The following is a 17,102-nucleotide window of genomic DNA, read 5'->3' on the forward strand; positions in this document are numbered from 1 at the left end:
CAGCTTTCACTGCCCGCCATGCTCGGACAAGAAATATGGAGTTTTCAGCGACATTGGAATCGGTTTCAAAGGAAATATAAGCAAATTTCTGATAGAAAAAAAACTGTTGGGAGAAATCAGAGCGAAGCAGTCAGAAAAATAATTCATAGTTTTCGTTTCGTTCGTCCTGCTGGAGGAAATAACGTTAGCGGCACGACCGGGCGATTGTGATGAGTGATGTGTGTGATGTCCTGTGCTGTCCTGAAGTATGTACATTGATTGCTGTGGTAGCACAGTGAGTAGAGCAGGTGACTGGGGATCAAATTCCGGAAGGGGTATACAGTGGTATTTTTTTTGTCTTGTATATTAGCCATTTAATACAATGTTTTTTTAAGAATTCTTTTAAGTCATTGTTTTATTGCTTAGTTTTCATTAAATATAAGAAAGTAGGGATAAGTAGTTGTCTTGTATAAAATAACATGACACCGTGGACTGGTTTTCCTCCTGTCCTCCTCAATTTTTTCAGTCACCAGCTGCCACTGATATATATATATATACATATATATATTTAGATAGATAGATATAGATGTAGATATAGATATATATAGATATAGATATACACTGCACTAGTACTCTGATTAGACTTAATTGTATTGCAATGACAAACTGAATGAATCTCATCACATGTTCATTATTAGTCTTATGTATAGCACCCATAAAGCATCTGTTTTTTTTTTTTTTTACAGTGTAACATGCAGTGGTCACATCTACTTCTCTTCTCTTTTCAGATGCAGTTTTAAAATATTTCACCAGCCCAGTGACACACATTAGGTGCTCCTGTCCCTCTACCTCAGCACAGCCCAGTGACACAGCATCAGGACTAAAGGCTGACTGGACAGCTCTTCTGCCTAGTTCACAGAGGACCAGTTCAAATAAAAAGCAGTTACACATTTTCCAAAAACAAAGATGGGAGAGTGTCAACATGACTTTGTAACAGAGTCTTAGTCAATGCTGAAAAAATGAAAAGAAGCTGGCTGATGTACTCAAACAGAAATGATAGCTTGCACTGCTTCTGCTGCTAAATGTTTTCTCCAAAAGAATACAGACTTAATAAGGAAGGACGGAAGGACTGGAACAATGCAAGCCACTTGTTGAAGGTTCATGAGGATAGCCAGGAGCACAATACCCACATGGCAACATGGAGGAGTTGGAGGTCGTTTTGCAAAGCGGCTGACAATAGATAAGTGAGAGATGGCACTCTGAGGCTGAGAAATAATATGTTTGTGCAATGCCTTATTTATATTGTATTCTTATCACTTGTTTCTTTTGTCGGTTTTTATTTGGTGTGATATTTTTGACTTAAAATAAATAAAATCTTGAATACATACATGCAGTTTCTGTGTGAGTGTATGAACATCGATTGTGAAATTGACGGCTAAGATCTTGCCTAGGGCACCAAATTACTCATGGCCGGCACTGTGGGTGGAGCTGCCAGCTCAGGTGAAGCATCACAGGTAAAGTCAATAACGTACTTATCCAGTATTTATTTCATAAAATGGTACCATTTCAAATAATATACAGTTCATGGACTTACAGACTTACTGCTTTAGCTTGCAAGCTAAATTGACATAAATCTGTCTATCATACAAGTCCGGTTTCTGTTCCTCTTTGCTAACCCTCCTCTCGGTCATGTGCATTTGTCTACAAGGAAGCCAGCGGGAAATCAATCAGTGGATCGATGGATTATCATACGCACATTATGATGTGTAAATTGTGTAGTCGTGTCTGTCATAGACAAGAGATGACGGGTTACGGGGCGCGTTTGTGTCGCGGTGCTGCAGAGACGAGAGCTGGGACACCGGGTCGGAGGCTCCATTCTCCGTGTAACAAGTTACAAGTCGTTAATTTAATCAGCACTATTACTCTGAAGCTGTTTAATTAACGCAAAAATGAATCATAAGGCAAATGTCCCACATAGTTCATTTTTAGCCTCTTTCCATCTGTGCTCCTCTGATCAGAGCGGCGTCTTTAGCAACTGTCAGTTTTACAGAAATTGACACAATTTATCGATAAAGTCGTATTTTGATCAACATCATGTCACAAGACACAAGAAGAAAGCAAAAATATATATTCTTACAAAGGAAAATTACAAAAATAATAGTAACGCACAGTGACTTGAATAAGTAACTTTAATCTTATTTCTTGTTTGGAAATATCAACGTGTTAGATTACTGGTTAGAATGGGGTCAGATTAGAGTTACGCATTACTAAGTAACTCTGGCATCATTGTTCACAAATCAACTGATTTCAGTCTTTCACTGTCCAACCCTCAGATCATCAACCTGTGCTTCATCCTCTATTACATGTTTGAAATGTGTGTGAAGATCTTTGCCTTTGGCTGGAGGGGGTACCTGTCCTACAGAAACAACATCTTCGACGGCTTTCTCACCATCCTGCTATTGGTAACACAGCCCTGACAACACTACCATTAGCTTCATGTTAATGAAAACTGAAAACAGCATACTGCAAAACCAACTTCAGTCAGGCACATAGACGGAGCAGCAAAAGCTGTCTTGATAGTTTCTTATGCTAATTGATTTTCTATAGTGTGCCCCATAGTATTTTGTCTGTGTTGATCTGGTGTCTCATGTAACATTTCAACTATTCCTTTAAAGAACATTTCTTAACCATGCCTTTTTCATATGGTCATATTAAAATCAGCATGCATGGTGAAAAGTAGTTTGTATCCAGAAATATTTCCACAATTAAACCAATCTACATCAATTGAATGATATATTCAGGTAAATATATTGTGAAAATATATACTATAACTGCTGTAAAGTTCTTTGATTCTGGATAATCCCTAGCAGTCTGTCAACACCAGAGTAAGCAATCTACTGACCCTTTATAAGTAGGTATAATTGGTATTTTTAGAACATCAATTAATCAAATGTCAATGTAAAAACAATGTAAAAAGAATTGCTGAATCTGTGGTTTGTTAATCTGTCCATAATTAACTTTATGGTCTGTAGTCTGTACATCCATGAACTGCATATTATTTTTAATAGTACAATTTGATGAATAAATACTGGACATACACGTTATTGACTCTACCTGTGATGCTTCACCTATGCTGGCATCTCCACTTCACCCGGTCCACTGCTGTTAGCTAAGGCTTTGGCGCATGCGCGTTTGGAGTAATCGGAGTTCGATTACTTTTCCTGTGACCTGCCTGTGACCTACGTGACGTCAACATTTTTCTACTCGTACCCAAAAACTTGAATTCATGTTCACAGTGAGGACTTCTTAGTCGTAGAAATTAGAGTCGTGCTCACAAGACTTTGCACTCACATCTTTTAGATTCATACTCACATAAAAACAACCCTAAACCAAACAATTTCTCAGACTTGTGTATATGACAGTAGAATTTTGTGTACAACAATTTTATTTGCACACAAATGTTTAACATTACGAATACGAATGTTAGGATCATGGACACGTCTTTTTGACAGCGATCTTACTCCATAGAAATAGACCTTTAAGCATTCAGTTTGTTTGCTGGTATGTTTGCAGGAGGAATCATGGGTAGACTATCATCAGTGTTGTTTAAATTAAATGTTTTTACAAATGTATCTTTGGTAATAATGTGTTTGATTCCTGGTCATGTGTATTACACTCTTGCATTTTTTGAAAACACAAAAACGTCCAAAATATTATCAAAAAATAATTTGGCAGCACACCTGTAGTAATCCTGAGGGCCCCCTGTGGATCATGGACCACCCTTTTAAGAATCAGGAGCTAGAGCAACAACAGTGCTTACAAGTCAGTGCGTTTACATGTCACTCGAGAAAACTGAATTATTGGGTTGGTCCGACTATGATCGGATTTCTAAGATGCATGTATACACCTTAGTCTGACTAAAATTGGACCAGATCGGATTTCTCATAGTCGGATTAAAACTCCTAGATTATCGACTGATAGTCGCATTACTCGTGCATGTATACATTCTATCAGATTGGATTCGGATTTTGAAGGCTTGACATTTTTTTCCCAGGGCTGTGAGCTGGAAGTAGAACGTCTTTCCTCCGAAATAACCGCAAGCGAGAGTGCCATTGTGCATCTAGTTTGTGTAATTATCATGTACACCATATACGAAATGTACAAAGATGTAGCTAGGCAGAGTTTGTTGTTGCTGGTGACATAAAGAGGTCAGCCGGAGGTGGCTCTATTACCACTAATTGAAATGAGTACACGCCACCTATCGTACCAGGGTATGACATGCTTCGGCCAATAATTCTTTTTTTCTCACCGACATGTATACGCGGACAATTGCAGTTGTCCGAGCGTGTAGCATAGTCGAACTATGGCTGTAATCCGACTAAGCTGTGCATGTAAACGTACTGAATGCTTCCTCTGCATTACTAGAGGCTGCTGTTATAATAAAACTCAATATTGATAGACATCAACGTCAAGGAGGAAGTTGTGGTGATTTCAACAGTATGTGTGTGATGTCTGTGTATTCTCATTGTAAATCTATATCTGACATATTATGTCTATTATCTGTGTTTTGGTAGAGGGTTGAAGGCAAATCAGCAGAGTAGCATCCTCCAGCCGCCTGTGTGTACCTTAATATCTGGGATAATGCGCAGAAAGCGGAAGACAATCAGCATGTTGACCAAGCGAACCATCTCCCACAGAGACATTACACCATGAGAGGATGGGTTCCTGTTGTGATGAACACACACACACAGACACACACACACGCGCACGCACACACACACACACACACACACACACACACACACACACACACACACACACACACACAAAGTTAATCTTTCAGACACATTTTAACAATTCTGAGAGACTCAAGTTCAGAGAAAGTCTTTATCAGCATCAGTAGGTTTGGTTAAATAGCTAACAGAAGTTAACATTATGTCTTTATATCTTACCTAAATGCATTATTATACATCTGGAATATAGTTGATCCAAACATGTGTAATCATTTCTGTTTGTAATGCTCACCCAGAGTTGGTTAGGTCGTTTTATGTCTGCAGGGTCTGGAGTTCAGTTGGTCATCGATTTTTTTATATTTAGCTTCAGTGACTCTACTGCTATGGTCCATGCTAATACATTTTCCTTTTATTCCTGTCACAGTTTGACTTACCTTTGCATTTGAGTTCTGGATTTTCTATTCAAGATTTTCTATTTCTATTTGGTACATGATTACTTGATCACACCTTGTTAAATAGAATAACTGCAATGTAGAACTGAAGTTAATTTATATATATTTTCTGGACTCAAATGTCAACCATTGCTGCAGAATTTCTAATATTAAAACAAGATGACATGAAAATTATATTCAGTTTGAAATTAAAGTAAGAAACACAAACCCACCAGTGAGAATAGGGGAGCCTGTAGGTGACATAAATAGTGATCTGTAGAACCTGATGGAGAAAGATCACATTTCACACATGAGACAAGTGATTAATATTAAAAGTAGTAAATATATAAACAGATCACAAGAGCACAATTTATGATCACCTCTAAAATTGATGTGGTGAATGTGTTAGCAAACACTTGTATTTCAAACATCCACATACAGACCAAAACAATAAAACTGATGGCTGTTAAGTAAGGGATAATGCCCAACGAGGTGTCGATAATCAGGAATTAAGGGATGAAGGGCATTATCCCGCTTATACCATGGTCACTTGCCAAAAAAAAGAAATTAAGGCCTGAGGGTTTGACTAATACCTGGAACAATCATTACCCTTCCGTAAGGTTCTTATGCAAAGGAAATGTTGTTCACTCGGACTGAAATTAGATACGACTTGGCAACGTGAGATATTCTAGTCTGCTCAGCGGTGAGCTAGAAAGCTAACTCTATGCTAGCAAGATTCAAAGTCAATAACATTGCGTACGGTTGACAAACAGTAAATATAATTTGACAGTATGTTTAACAACAAGACTAGCTAGCTAACCAGTCATGTCATTGTCCCTAAATCAATTTCAAGATTTTCACGAACAAATGATCAGCCATGTGCAACGTTACTGTGGCCGCAGCCTGAAGTAGAGAGTTGAACAGCGAACAGGATGTGAGATTTTTCGCGTATCAGCAAGTTTAGAGGAGAAGTGTACTTTCTGCAGTTTGTGTGTTACAGTCGCCATCATGTGGTGGACAGAGGATAGACACTGAAGGACTGACAGCACTTGGTGTTGGAAATAAAATATTCAGATTTGATACAGCAGCTAGCGCATAATTTAGAACGGTGAACAGACAATTTGACTGGAACTACTTAGTAGGTGTCCATATATCAGGGATTAATGGACACCCTGCAGCCAATCAGAATCGAGTATTCCCCCAGACCATGGTATAACAAAAGTTAAAAGTTAATTATGAACAGATTAACCAACCACAGATTCAGCAATTCTTTTTACATTGTTTTTACATTGACATTTGATTAATTGATGTTCTAAAAATACCAATTATACCTACTTATAAAGAGTCAGTAGATTGCTTACTCTGGTGTTGACAGACTGCTGGGGATTATCCAGAATCAAAGAACTTTACAGCAGTTATAGTATATATTTTCACAATATATTTACCTGAATATATCATTCAATTGATGTAGATTGGTTTAATTGTGGAAATATTTCCGGATACAAACTACTTTTCACCATGCATACTGATTTTAATATGACCATATGAAAAAGGCATGGTTAAGAAATGTTCTTTAAAGGAATAGTTGAAATGTTACATGAGACACCAGATCAACACAGACAAAATACTATGGGGCACACTATAGAAAATCAAATAGCATAAGAAACTATCAAGACAGCTTTTGCTGCTCCGTCTATGTGCCTGACTGAAGTTGGTTTTGCAGTATGCTGTTTTCAGTTTTCATTAACATGAAGCTAATGGTAGTGTTGTCAGGGCTGTGTTACCAATAGCAGGATGGTGAGAAAGCCGTCGAAGATGTTGTTTCTGTAGGACAGGTACCCCCTCCAGCCAAAGGCAAAGATCTTCACACACATTTCAAACATGTAATAGAGGATGAAGCACAGGTTGATGATCTGAGGGTTGGACAGTGAAAGACTGAAATCAGTTGATTTGTGAACAATGATGCCAGAGTTACTTAGTAATGCGTAACTCTAATCTGACCCCATTCTAACCAATAATCTAACATGTTAATATTTCCAAACAAGAAATAAGATTAAAGTTACTTATTCAAGTCACTGTGCGTTACTATTATTTTTGTAATTTTCCTTTGTAAGAATATATATTTTTGCTTTCTTCTTGTGTCTCGTGGAGTGATGTCACATATGCGACAAGTCACGTTTTTCAGCATGAGGACAACTCTTGTGTAACACCACGCAGCACAGTTCAGTTTACAGAGCAAGTCCCACCAGGTGGCGTTAAGCAGAGAGCTGTGAGCAAAGCCACGGTCTTCACTTCTGCAGGAGGTCCCCCACCACCCAAATAACAAAAGATGGACCTCGGTGCAAAACAAGTAAGTGGAGGAGAGTTGAACAGTGTTGGGCACGTTACTTTAAAAAAGTAATTAGTTACAGTTACTGGTTACTTCTTCCAAAAAGTAACTGAGTTAGTAACGGAATTACTCCACTATAAAAGTAACTAGTTACCAGGAAAAGTAACTATTGCATTACTTTTAATTACTCCCCCTTTTGAGCTCAGCATCCATTTTAGCGTACTCGGCATCCATGTATTTAGAAAATGTCTTTCTACATGGTGGACCGGCACTTGTTCTCCCGGATATTTTTGCCAGTTAGCGCTCTGAAGGAGTCTGAGTCAGCTGTTGATAACAGGAGCATGTTCTCAACAACATACCTACTTATCATTGCATTCAGTTCAGTCTAGTGCTGTGGGATATGGAGAAAATTTAATATCTTGATATAGCTAATTTTATATCCCGATAACGTTATATATATCGATATAGTATTTTTTCGTAAAAAAAAAAAAAATATATATATATATAGCACTATTTTTGATAACCATGTGGATGAAAGGCAAATGAATGGCACTTTCTCCTTTTATTCGTGACTTTTTGCAGGACTGTCAAAACAATTTGTAAACAAAATGTATTCCAAGCTTTCAGGTCACTTTGTGGTTTTGAGGTAATGTTAGTGCTTTGTTGCATCTTCTCGCTGTCTCTGCACTATTTTCCATGTCATGTCTTTAAGTGGTAGAAAAGATTTGATGTGTTGGAGTCGCTTTGTACAACTTGTTGGCAGTATGTTTTGCAGATTCACGTTGTCTGGTCGGTGTCTGACTTTTTAAACCCAAACCAAAGCCAAACGATGGAATTCCGGTTCCCCCTTTTCGGCCTGGCTTCTTGGGGTTCTGCTTCTGTATCCGCGTCTGATGTAATGTTACTAGTAATGTTATTTTCGAGGTTGAGTTGTGCTTTACACGCCGTATTAAATCACAACCATAGTGTACGTTAACGTTAGTGTCGCAACAGTGCTAAACAAGTAGCCTACACATTAAAATTACGATATGAACGACAGAGGGTTATATCCTACGGTAGAAATGTTTATATTGCACTATGATATATATCGTTATATCGCACAGCTCTAGTTCAGTCTGTGTCAAGTTTTTGTGAAGCTGGAGCAGAGCTGTAGCTGCTTGGACAGCTCCATGTCCTTCTTTGCTAGCAGAGCTCACGTTAGCCACACCTGGCTTGCTTGTCATCAACAGTGTCAACAACTGAGTTTTTGGCCACTAGTTTTGTAGAAGCATGTGCCGTTGAGAGATGATTCATTAGATTAGAGTTGCTTACAACGGACGTAGACAAAAGAGATTAAAATAGTGTCTGTACTTCCACTTTGAAAACGCCAACTTTCCCTCCGGACTCGCCACTGCTGCAGATCACCTCTGCTAGTTTGTGTGTGCGAGGCTGCTGTGTGCGTGTGTGGTTTGTGTGTAAACTGAACACTGCCTCTGATTGGCTTACAAACTCTCACTCTACCTTAGAGAGCCAATCGCCATCACTTATGTGGTTGTCCCGCCTCTCCCTCCTCCCTCGCCAAGCTAAAAAAATAAATAAATTAAAACAGCTTTGGAGCTCCGGTGGCTGAGAGCCGACTCGGATGACAACAGCTTCAATGAGCAGCTTCAGTGAGTAACGCGCCACATTTAATAGTCGGTAACGGTAACAGCTTTGTAACAATGGAAATAGTAATTAGTTAGATTACCTGTTACTGAAAAAAAGTAACGCTGTTTATTGTAACGTCGTTATTCCCAACACTGGAGTTGAAGAAGTTGGTCGGGTGGTATGTTGTAGAGCAAGGGTCCCAAACTAAATTTACCTGGGGCTGCTGGAGGCAGAGTCTGGGTAAGCCAATCAGAGGCAGTGTATTCCGCAAAAAAAGCTTTGTTAAAAAAAGTCCAATCTTCTCAAACGTCATTATTAACAGTTCTTTAACTTGAATGGGTTCTTCTTAACATGAATGGTTCTTCTGAACATGAACTGTCCTGAACATGAATGGAACTTTCAGGTTCCATTCACATAAAACTCGCAGGCCACACTAACATTAAACTTTTATGTCAAGGTGGGGGCCACAATATATCATCCCGCGGGCCACCAGTTGAGACCCATGTTGTAGAGAAAATGCTGCATTTAAACATGGTTGACTCACACACATGCAGGAAAAAAACTGCGTTATTTCTATGCTGGTCTACGTTGGTTAGTCCTGGTTTGGTGCTGGTTTTGCTGGTGGACTAGCATGATGAAGCCGGTCATGCTGGACAGGCAACACCTGTGCCTGAATTCTGTTCAATCAGCATCTTGATTTGCCACCCCTGTCAGGTGGATGGCTTATCTCATTGGATTTTAACAAATGTGGGCTAAAAAATCTGAAAGAAGTAATTATTTTATATACATAAAAAAGAAAATTATCATACAATTGTTTACCTAAACTTGTGAGAGAAACAGGAGCAAAAAACACATTTTTGTATTTACATTTTTGTATATTTAGTGCAGTATTTACAGTTTATTTCGGGTGCTCTCAAATGACCCCAAAATCATGCAGGTTTGAAGCTTGTGTTCAATTAACCTGGTGTACTGTGACAACCTCAACGACTCTGTGTCCTGTGTTGGCCTTGTACAGCCAACTTCACTCCTCCTCATACTCTGCAATATGAAATAAGTTGTAGACACATCCCATGCTGTTTACCAGCATCCCATGCTGGTCACCAGCATAATAGCACCAAACACAACCAGTGTTGGGAATTTTACTTTGGAAATGTAATTGGTTACAATTACAAGTTACCCTGTTGAAAATGTAATAGTAGTGTAACTATTTCAATTACTTTCTCAAAGTAATGTAACTAATTACATTTGATTACATTTTGATTACTTTTCTTAATTTAGAATTTTCACATTTTAAGACCTATAGTGTGATAAACCTTTCAGTTCAAAGGTTGAACCATATATTATGAGTCTGACCTTCGGCCTGTACTGAAGGAGGCTCACTTCCTCACTAAATGGAGCGACAACGGGCTGATTTCAGCCAAGAGGAGCAGGTTGTTTTAATGGAGAGAGTATGAGCGATATAAAAAGCCTGATCACAGCCTGAAGCAACAGTGTTGCTGCAAATATGACAAGAGGAGGCTGATTTTAATTTCTGACAGCTCTACATTGAGCTGCTTTTAAATATGAAGCTTTAGAGCAACAACAACTGTTGTTTTAAACTGTGTTAAATATTGTTTTCATATATTTCACTGATCGCAATTATAAAATGCCAGTGTGTGTTTTATTGAAAGCGAGGCTGGTGTGTGTATGAAAATAGGTTACAGTGGGTTTTTTAGGTGCTGTAGCTACAAGCAAATCTCATGTTGTCTCTGTACAAAGACCTTTTTAAATGTGAGAAAACAGAGAAGACCTACTCAAGATTTACTGCGTTTGGGCAACACATAACAGGCGAAACAATTAATTTATTCATGGCCACATTAAGTTAAATTATCTGTCCTGCTGCGAGCGCACAACTTCTTTCAGTGGTGACTGACTGTATATAAAAGTAAATAGGCTATAGTCTAATAAATGACCTCCTGACGCGAGTCGGATCATCAGCTGAGCAGCGTATCCCCTCAGCTGAACATCTGTAGAGACGCTCAGAGAGAAAGTAAACAGCAGCGGATCAGCGCGATCTCTCCCTCCGTACAAATGTTCTGATCCAGCTCTACTGGACTTTCAAAGTAAAGGTGACGCCAGCTGTAAATGAGTTAAATAGTGAAACAGCGGCGCTTTTAGAGCCGATTTTATGATTAAACTCTGAACAGAACCTGGTCGGGACCAGGTTATGAGCTAAGCATAAGTTACCATGGTGATCTAGCCGGGTTAACAGAGAGCCACCTTTGTATACAGGGAAGCCTGGCTTCTGTCTGTATGAAGTGTTTTCTGTGTTTCCAGCACAGGAACATCTTGTGCGCCGCCGACACTGTTGCTGCTGAGTCTGACTGCCGCCGTGCGGTTTGTCGGTTGAGTCGAATGGCACATGACCAGAGAGAGCCAATCACAAGCGTCAGTTTTGGAAGGAGGATATTGATATGAAAAAAACTAAAAACAAACATGAATCCAGGAGGGGCGAAAAACTATTTCATAAATCCGAGCTTTTGCTGTGAATTTTCAAATGTAACTTAAGTTGTAATCATTGAAATTTCCAAAAGCAACTGTAATTTAATTACATATTTTCTCCCAGTAATGTAACGGATTACAATTACATACATTTTGTAATTAAATTACGTAACGTCGTTACATGTAATTCGTTACTCCCCAACACTGAACACAACATATGTTGGTCTTGCTGGTCACCAGCTATGCTGGTCTATGCTGGTTTTTCCAGCAGGGACTTGTAACTTGCCATAATAAACAAGATCCCTACTACTTTCAATGCCCTGCTTGGCGTTACTATTAAAAATGCACTTCCAATGAAGTGAGTATTGGCAAAACCAGCTGTCATTTTTATGTTGAGGCGGTGGGGGTGTTGTCGGCAGCTGCTGAATGTAACTAATAAAATAACATGTAATCTAACTTAGTTACTTTTAAAAACAAGTAACCAGTAAAGTAACTAAGTTCCTTTTTAAAGGAGTAATCAGTAATCAGATTACCTTTTCAAGGTAACTGTGGCAACACTGTGAAGCACATGATGTTCACAATTTCTACATGACCTGTCTCCTGGACACAAATGACCTACTGATGGTTTTGTTAGCTATAGGGTGCCAGCTACCAGCTAGGGAAAGCTAGACAGGAAAACAAGTCTTTTTTTTGTAGGATCAAACCATGCAATCAAAGTCATTTGACTTTGATTGCATGATTGCATGACTGCAATGGCTGAATGCTCTAATTATGGGACTCTCACCCGAGAGAGGTGGGTTTGTATCCCCTGTGGAATGTGTTCATACAGTTAATTTGTTATTCACTTCGTTATTCCCCCTTTTTTGCTGTTGACACGGTTTGATGAGGTTTAGGAAACAAAAATACTTGGTTAGGTAGAGGAAGAGATGATTTTGGTTTAGATACAGCCTTTCATGATGTTCCATGTGTAACAATGGATAATCTTTCCCATGTGCATATTTTTGTGGTCTTTTTCCCCATTTTAACATCTGGTCACCCTAGATAGAGGAGAGGTCAGGCACTTTACCAAAAGGATTAACAATCATCCCCTGTAAGCTATGAACATTCAAACATTTTATGACTGTGTTCACCTCCATGATGTAGTTGTCTCTCTCTGCTATGGACTTTTCAGAGTTCAACACAAGGATGGTCTAAAACACATTAAAAGGTAAGATTGCCATTTGGTTATTAACAGTATTGTGTAAGGTGTACAGTAAATATATATATATATGTATGCATATGCGTGTGTTTGTGCAACTTACACATATGCACATGACATTCGCCAGTGCCACTGCATTACCCAGTATAGTGAGATAGTAGTGACTGAAGACTACCTGGAGTCTCTGCAGAACTGGAGAGTTGTACTGAGGCAAGGGAGGGTGCTAGGCAGAACACACACACAGTTAGAGATCTGAAATAAATGTGACATGCAATGATGGAATCTTTGAAGCAGAAGAGCCCGTCGGCTGAGCTCTACCTCCTTAATGCGATCTTTATCAAGTTCATCAAATATCTTCCTGAACTGTTCTCGATCCATGTAGCCCACATCTGCATATTGCTGTGCCTCCTGAAGTCATGATGGTATAAGGAAAAGTCAAGGTGGAGAACCAAAACATGCATTTTTAAATATACTCCTGAACTAACCCACTCAAAAACAGTATGTAAAATATCTGCAGAGTTACCTTCTATCTATAAATGTGAAGAACTGCACAGGTGAATTATCTAATGAACTACACTTTCATATGCCCATTTCCATAGACAAGAGACGCAGAGCAGTATTAGCAGGTGTGGCTCGATTGAGGAGTCTCACTACCTGAGAAATGAGGCTGCTCTGTTGTCTGGTTGTATGGCAGCAAATACCTCTGTATCTGTTGTCAGAGGGCAGCAGGGTGAATAGACTGTGGCTGGGTGGGTGTTGTCTTTTAGTATTTTTGGGCCCTGTGCAGACATCTCACTTCACCGATATCACCACTGCTCTGTAGATGGGCACCAGGGATGTTCTGAGCAGAGCCCTTAACACCTGGGCCGTGAAAACACCATGCCAATTTGCGATGTGCATGTGCATCAGGGATAATAAGATAGTGAAAAAGGTAATAAAAAAGATAAAAGATAAAAAAGACTGAAAATACAGGTATTCACAACAGTTTGAGCAGTTATGTCCAAGGATCTAATTCAAGTGTCTGACCACTGTATAGAACAAATCCTCTTAGGTTAATCTAGAATAAAAGAAAGCATAATTTGCATTGTATTCGGTGACTAAGGCACTTTGAGTGGTTGAGTAGATATGTGTGTGCGTGTCCGTGTCCGTGTGTGTGTGCGTGTCCATGTGTGTGTGTGTGTCTGTGTATGTGTGTGTGCGTGAGGTTGGCACTGACCGTAGTGATGGCAGCTCTGTAGTAGCTCTTCATCTGGACCCTGGACATCACCCTCAGTACCGAATCAAGAAGCACATGCTCCCTAACAGAGAAAATAATACAACTCTCTCCATCTTTCTCTTATTAAGATTAGTGACATACTATTTGTGTTGTCCTTCAGCACACTGAACACTCCTCTTTTTAAAAATGTTTGAAAATGAAATCTGTGTGAAAATTAGCTCGAAGTGATCCAATCCTTTTAAAAATAACTACAAACGCAACAAAAAAAAAGAAAATAATCAAAGTGGTAAATATCAGTTGTCACTCCACTAAAAGGTATAAGTCACTCTCTGAAGGAAAGGATTAAGGATTTTTAGAAACATTATAAGAGGATTTTAAAATGCTCTGACAAAATAATTCAACTCTTTATATTCATCACAACCTCTCATAACGGGCTGATAAAGCTAATCAACACTTTGACTTCTAGACCTTATTGTTCCTTCAATTAAATGCAAATAATTACACCTAGTAATAAAGACACATGCATGTTTTGAGTTAATATATCATGTTTGTGTTTGTGTGTGTCTGTGTGGCAGTACTGGCAGTAGAATGCTTACAAACCATCCCTAACCTACATAAAAATATAAACAAAAAACAAGTACATCTAGGGGGAATGATCAAACTGAAATGTGCTTCTACAAGCTCTCAAGTTCCCATTGAAATAACATGTTACAACTGAAGGTGTATAGGGGCTTGGGTTTCAAGGGGTTCAGTTGAGATAAAAAAAACATACAAAAAAAAAAAACATAAGAAAACCTGCAGGCAACCGGCTATTTGCAAGGCAAGCAACACTTGCACAAATTTTTCCCTCGTTTCCCTCAAGAGAACAAAATGGGGCAGCCAAGAAATCATAATAGGGGCCTTAACAAACCAGAGTGTCTGGCTGGCAAGCTAATTGGATGAAGTTTGCATTGAGTCAGGGACAGATTCAGAATGAGGGTAAGGGCCACCTGGGTGCCATTCCCCACCTCTTTTTACCCTTCACAAAAGGGTGTTGTCACACCATGACTGGCTGGGAGGGGAATGCCACAAGCTGCTTTCATTCATTAACTAGGAGTCAGTTTCACAGGTGATCTGAATCCACTGTAATCCTGAATTTTGAAAATATTACACAATGGGACTGCTACATCTGTGTGTGTGTGTGTGTGTGTGTGTGTGTGTGGTATCTTACTCAGCAGCCTGTTGAGCTCCCTTGCAGGTGAGGACTTGGAAAGCAGCTCTGATCCCCAATCGTCTCCTGATGATGGACGTTTGGACCGACATCTGGACCAGGACATGAACAGAAAGATTCAGACTGTAGACTTTTTTGAACAGTAAAGAAAAAAAAGGCTGATGTATGATGGAGCTATGCATCTGCACAGCTGCATTGTTTGAGAGGTCAGGATCTGCTAGTAAACCACAAATCAAACTTTTAGACCTGGATACAGCAGCACCACACAGCCTTGTGTTGCATTTTGCCAATAGCTACTGGACTTCTGTAGAACTGTTGACAGGACACCTCAAACTGCCAACGAAGTCAGTTATGAATGTCTCTATTTTTTGATAGAGGTTTTATATTTATGCTAAGCTCTCCATGAGCCACGGAAATCTATTTAAAAATCTGTGACACCATCACAATGTAAAGTCTATAGGTTAACCTGGCGCTTTAAAAGACGGAATGTCTCATTTGTCTTAAAACATATACCGATCAGGCATAACATTACCACTGATAGGTGGTTAGGGTTAGTTGTCCTTAAAGTTGATGTGAGAGAAGCAGGAAAAATGGGCAAGTGTAAGGATTTGAGCAAGTTTGACAAGTGCCAAATTTTGATGGCTAGACGACTGGGTCACAGCATCTTCAAAACTGCAGATCTTGTGGGGTGTTCCCATTCTGCAGTCAGTATCTATCAAAAGCGGTCCAAGGAAGGAACAGCGGTGAACCAGCAACAGGGACATGTTCAAGGCTCAACAAAAACAAATGGGAGGTGGGGGGAGAGGGGAGAAGGCATCCGAGTCTAATTCGATCACCTGTTTACCACTAAGTTTATGAGAGCGGACCAGTGTCTTGTACCCATGCCAGGTCATTTAGTCCAGATCTCATCCTTTTAGAGGCATCAAAGCGTAAGAAATCAAAGTATGCACTGCATGAAAAGTGGGATTTTCATCAGTATGCGGCACTGTAGATTGACGTGGAATTTCAGGTTTGCGGCAATTTGCAGGCAACACTGAAAACTGCCGTGAATTGTCGGAAATTGACGTGGGCCTTGCTTGGCAGTTGTCCCCCCATGACCCCCCTCCCCCTGATTCTAGAGGAGGCTCTAACATGTAAATGAAAATGCTGTGAGCTATACAAATGCAAATCAGGGTAGCAGGGGGAGTTCTACCCCAGGTGATCTTTTTCTGAAAGGTGTTAACTTCATTTTAAGAAAATCTCTGGTATAAATAGATGAGGCTCAGTATTGCCTAATTATAGACCCTTATATTTTAGCTTGAATGGATTTATTTAATGAAAGTATGCTAGATTAATTACTGTGTATGTCATTAGCAATGGCCAATGTTATGTAAAAAAAGGTTATTTATTATTTTCTCTCTCTCTCTCTCTCTCTCTCCTGGGAACAAGTTAAAGATAAAACGCCAGTTGTTAAGAAGTTAAAATTTGCATGAAATATTTTGAGATAACCAAGATATTAAAATATATTTAAAAAAAAAAAGCATTTCTATAATTTCATGGGTTCTGAATGTTTTAAAAGCAGTTGAAAAGTAATTCTTATTGCGTGTGAGAGTTCATGACCTGTAAGAGTTTTTACACTTCCGGGTAGACCGGAGCGTCAGTGACGAGAAGAAGGAGCGGAGGGTTAATGGCGTCGAGCAGCCGACAGTGGACTGTGTGTGTCGTCAGTGTCGTGTTTTATCACTAACAGACTGTGAACTGTTGTCGGACGACGTGCTGTGAGTGTGTGAGTTGGACTCTCCATCGCAGTCGAAGTGTTTGTGTTTTATTGGACACGAAGCAAGTTCGGCTAAGCTAGCTAGCAGGAGCTAAGCTAGCTAGCAGGAGCTAAGCTAGCGGCCCGACCATTGTCGAGAGGAC

General features: G+C 39.5%; 1 protein-coding gene across 1 annotated transcript in view; it reads right to left on the reverse strand.

The window, feature by feature from the left end:
* Positions 1 to 17,102, reverse strand: part of tpcn2 (two pore segment channel 2) — an 80,003-nt gene that overhangs the window by 22,045 nt on the left and 40,856 nt on the right. The window contains exons 10-17 of the mRNA XM_030410831.1: positions 15,204 to 15,295; positions 13,994 to 14,075; positions 13,096 to 13,185; positions 12,881 to 13,000; positions 12,710 to 12,769; positions 6,928 to 7,056; positions 5,377 to 5,426; positions 4,605 to 4,704 (exon numbers count right to left, since the gene is read on the reverse strand). Of these exons, the coding sequence (XP_030266691.1) occupies positions 4,605 to 4,704; positions 5,377 to 5,426; positions 6,928 to 7,056; positions 12,710 to 12,769; positions 12,881 to 13,000; positions 13,096 to 13,185; positions 13,994 to 14,075; positions 15,204 to 15,295 (723 nt within the window). The remainder of the gene's footprint in view (positions 1 to 4,604; positions 4,705 to 5,376; positions 5,427 to 6,927; positions 7,057 to 12,709; positions 12,770 to 12,880; positions 13,001 to 13,095; positions 13,186 to 13,993; positions 14,076 to 15,203; positions 15,296 to 17,102) is intronic.

Source organism: Sparus aurata, unplaced genomic scaffold (assembly GCF_900880675.1).
Source record: "Sparus aurata unplaced genomic scaffold, fSpaAur1.1, whole genome shotgun sequence".
Lineage (NCBI taxonomy): Eukaryota > Metazoa > Chordata > Actinopteri > Spariformes > Sparidae > Sparus > Sparus aurata.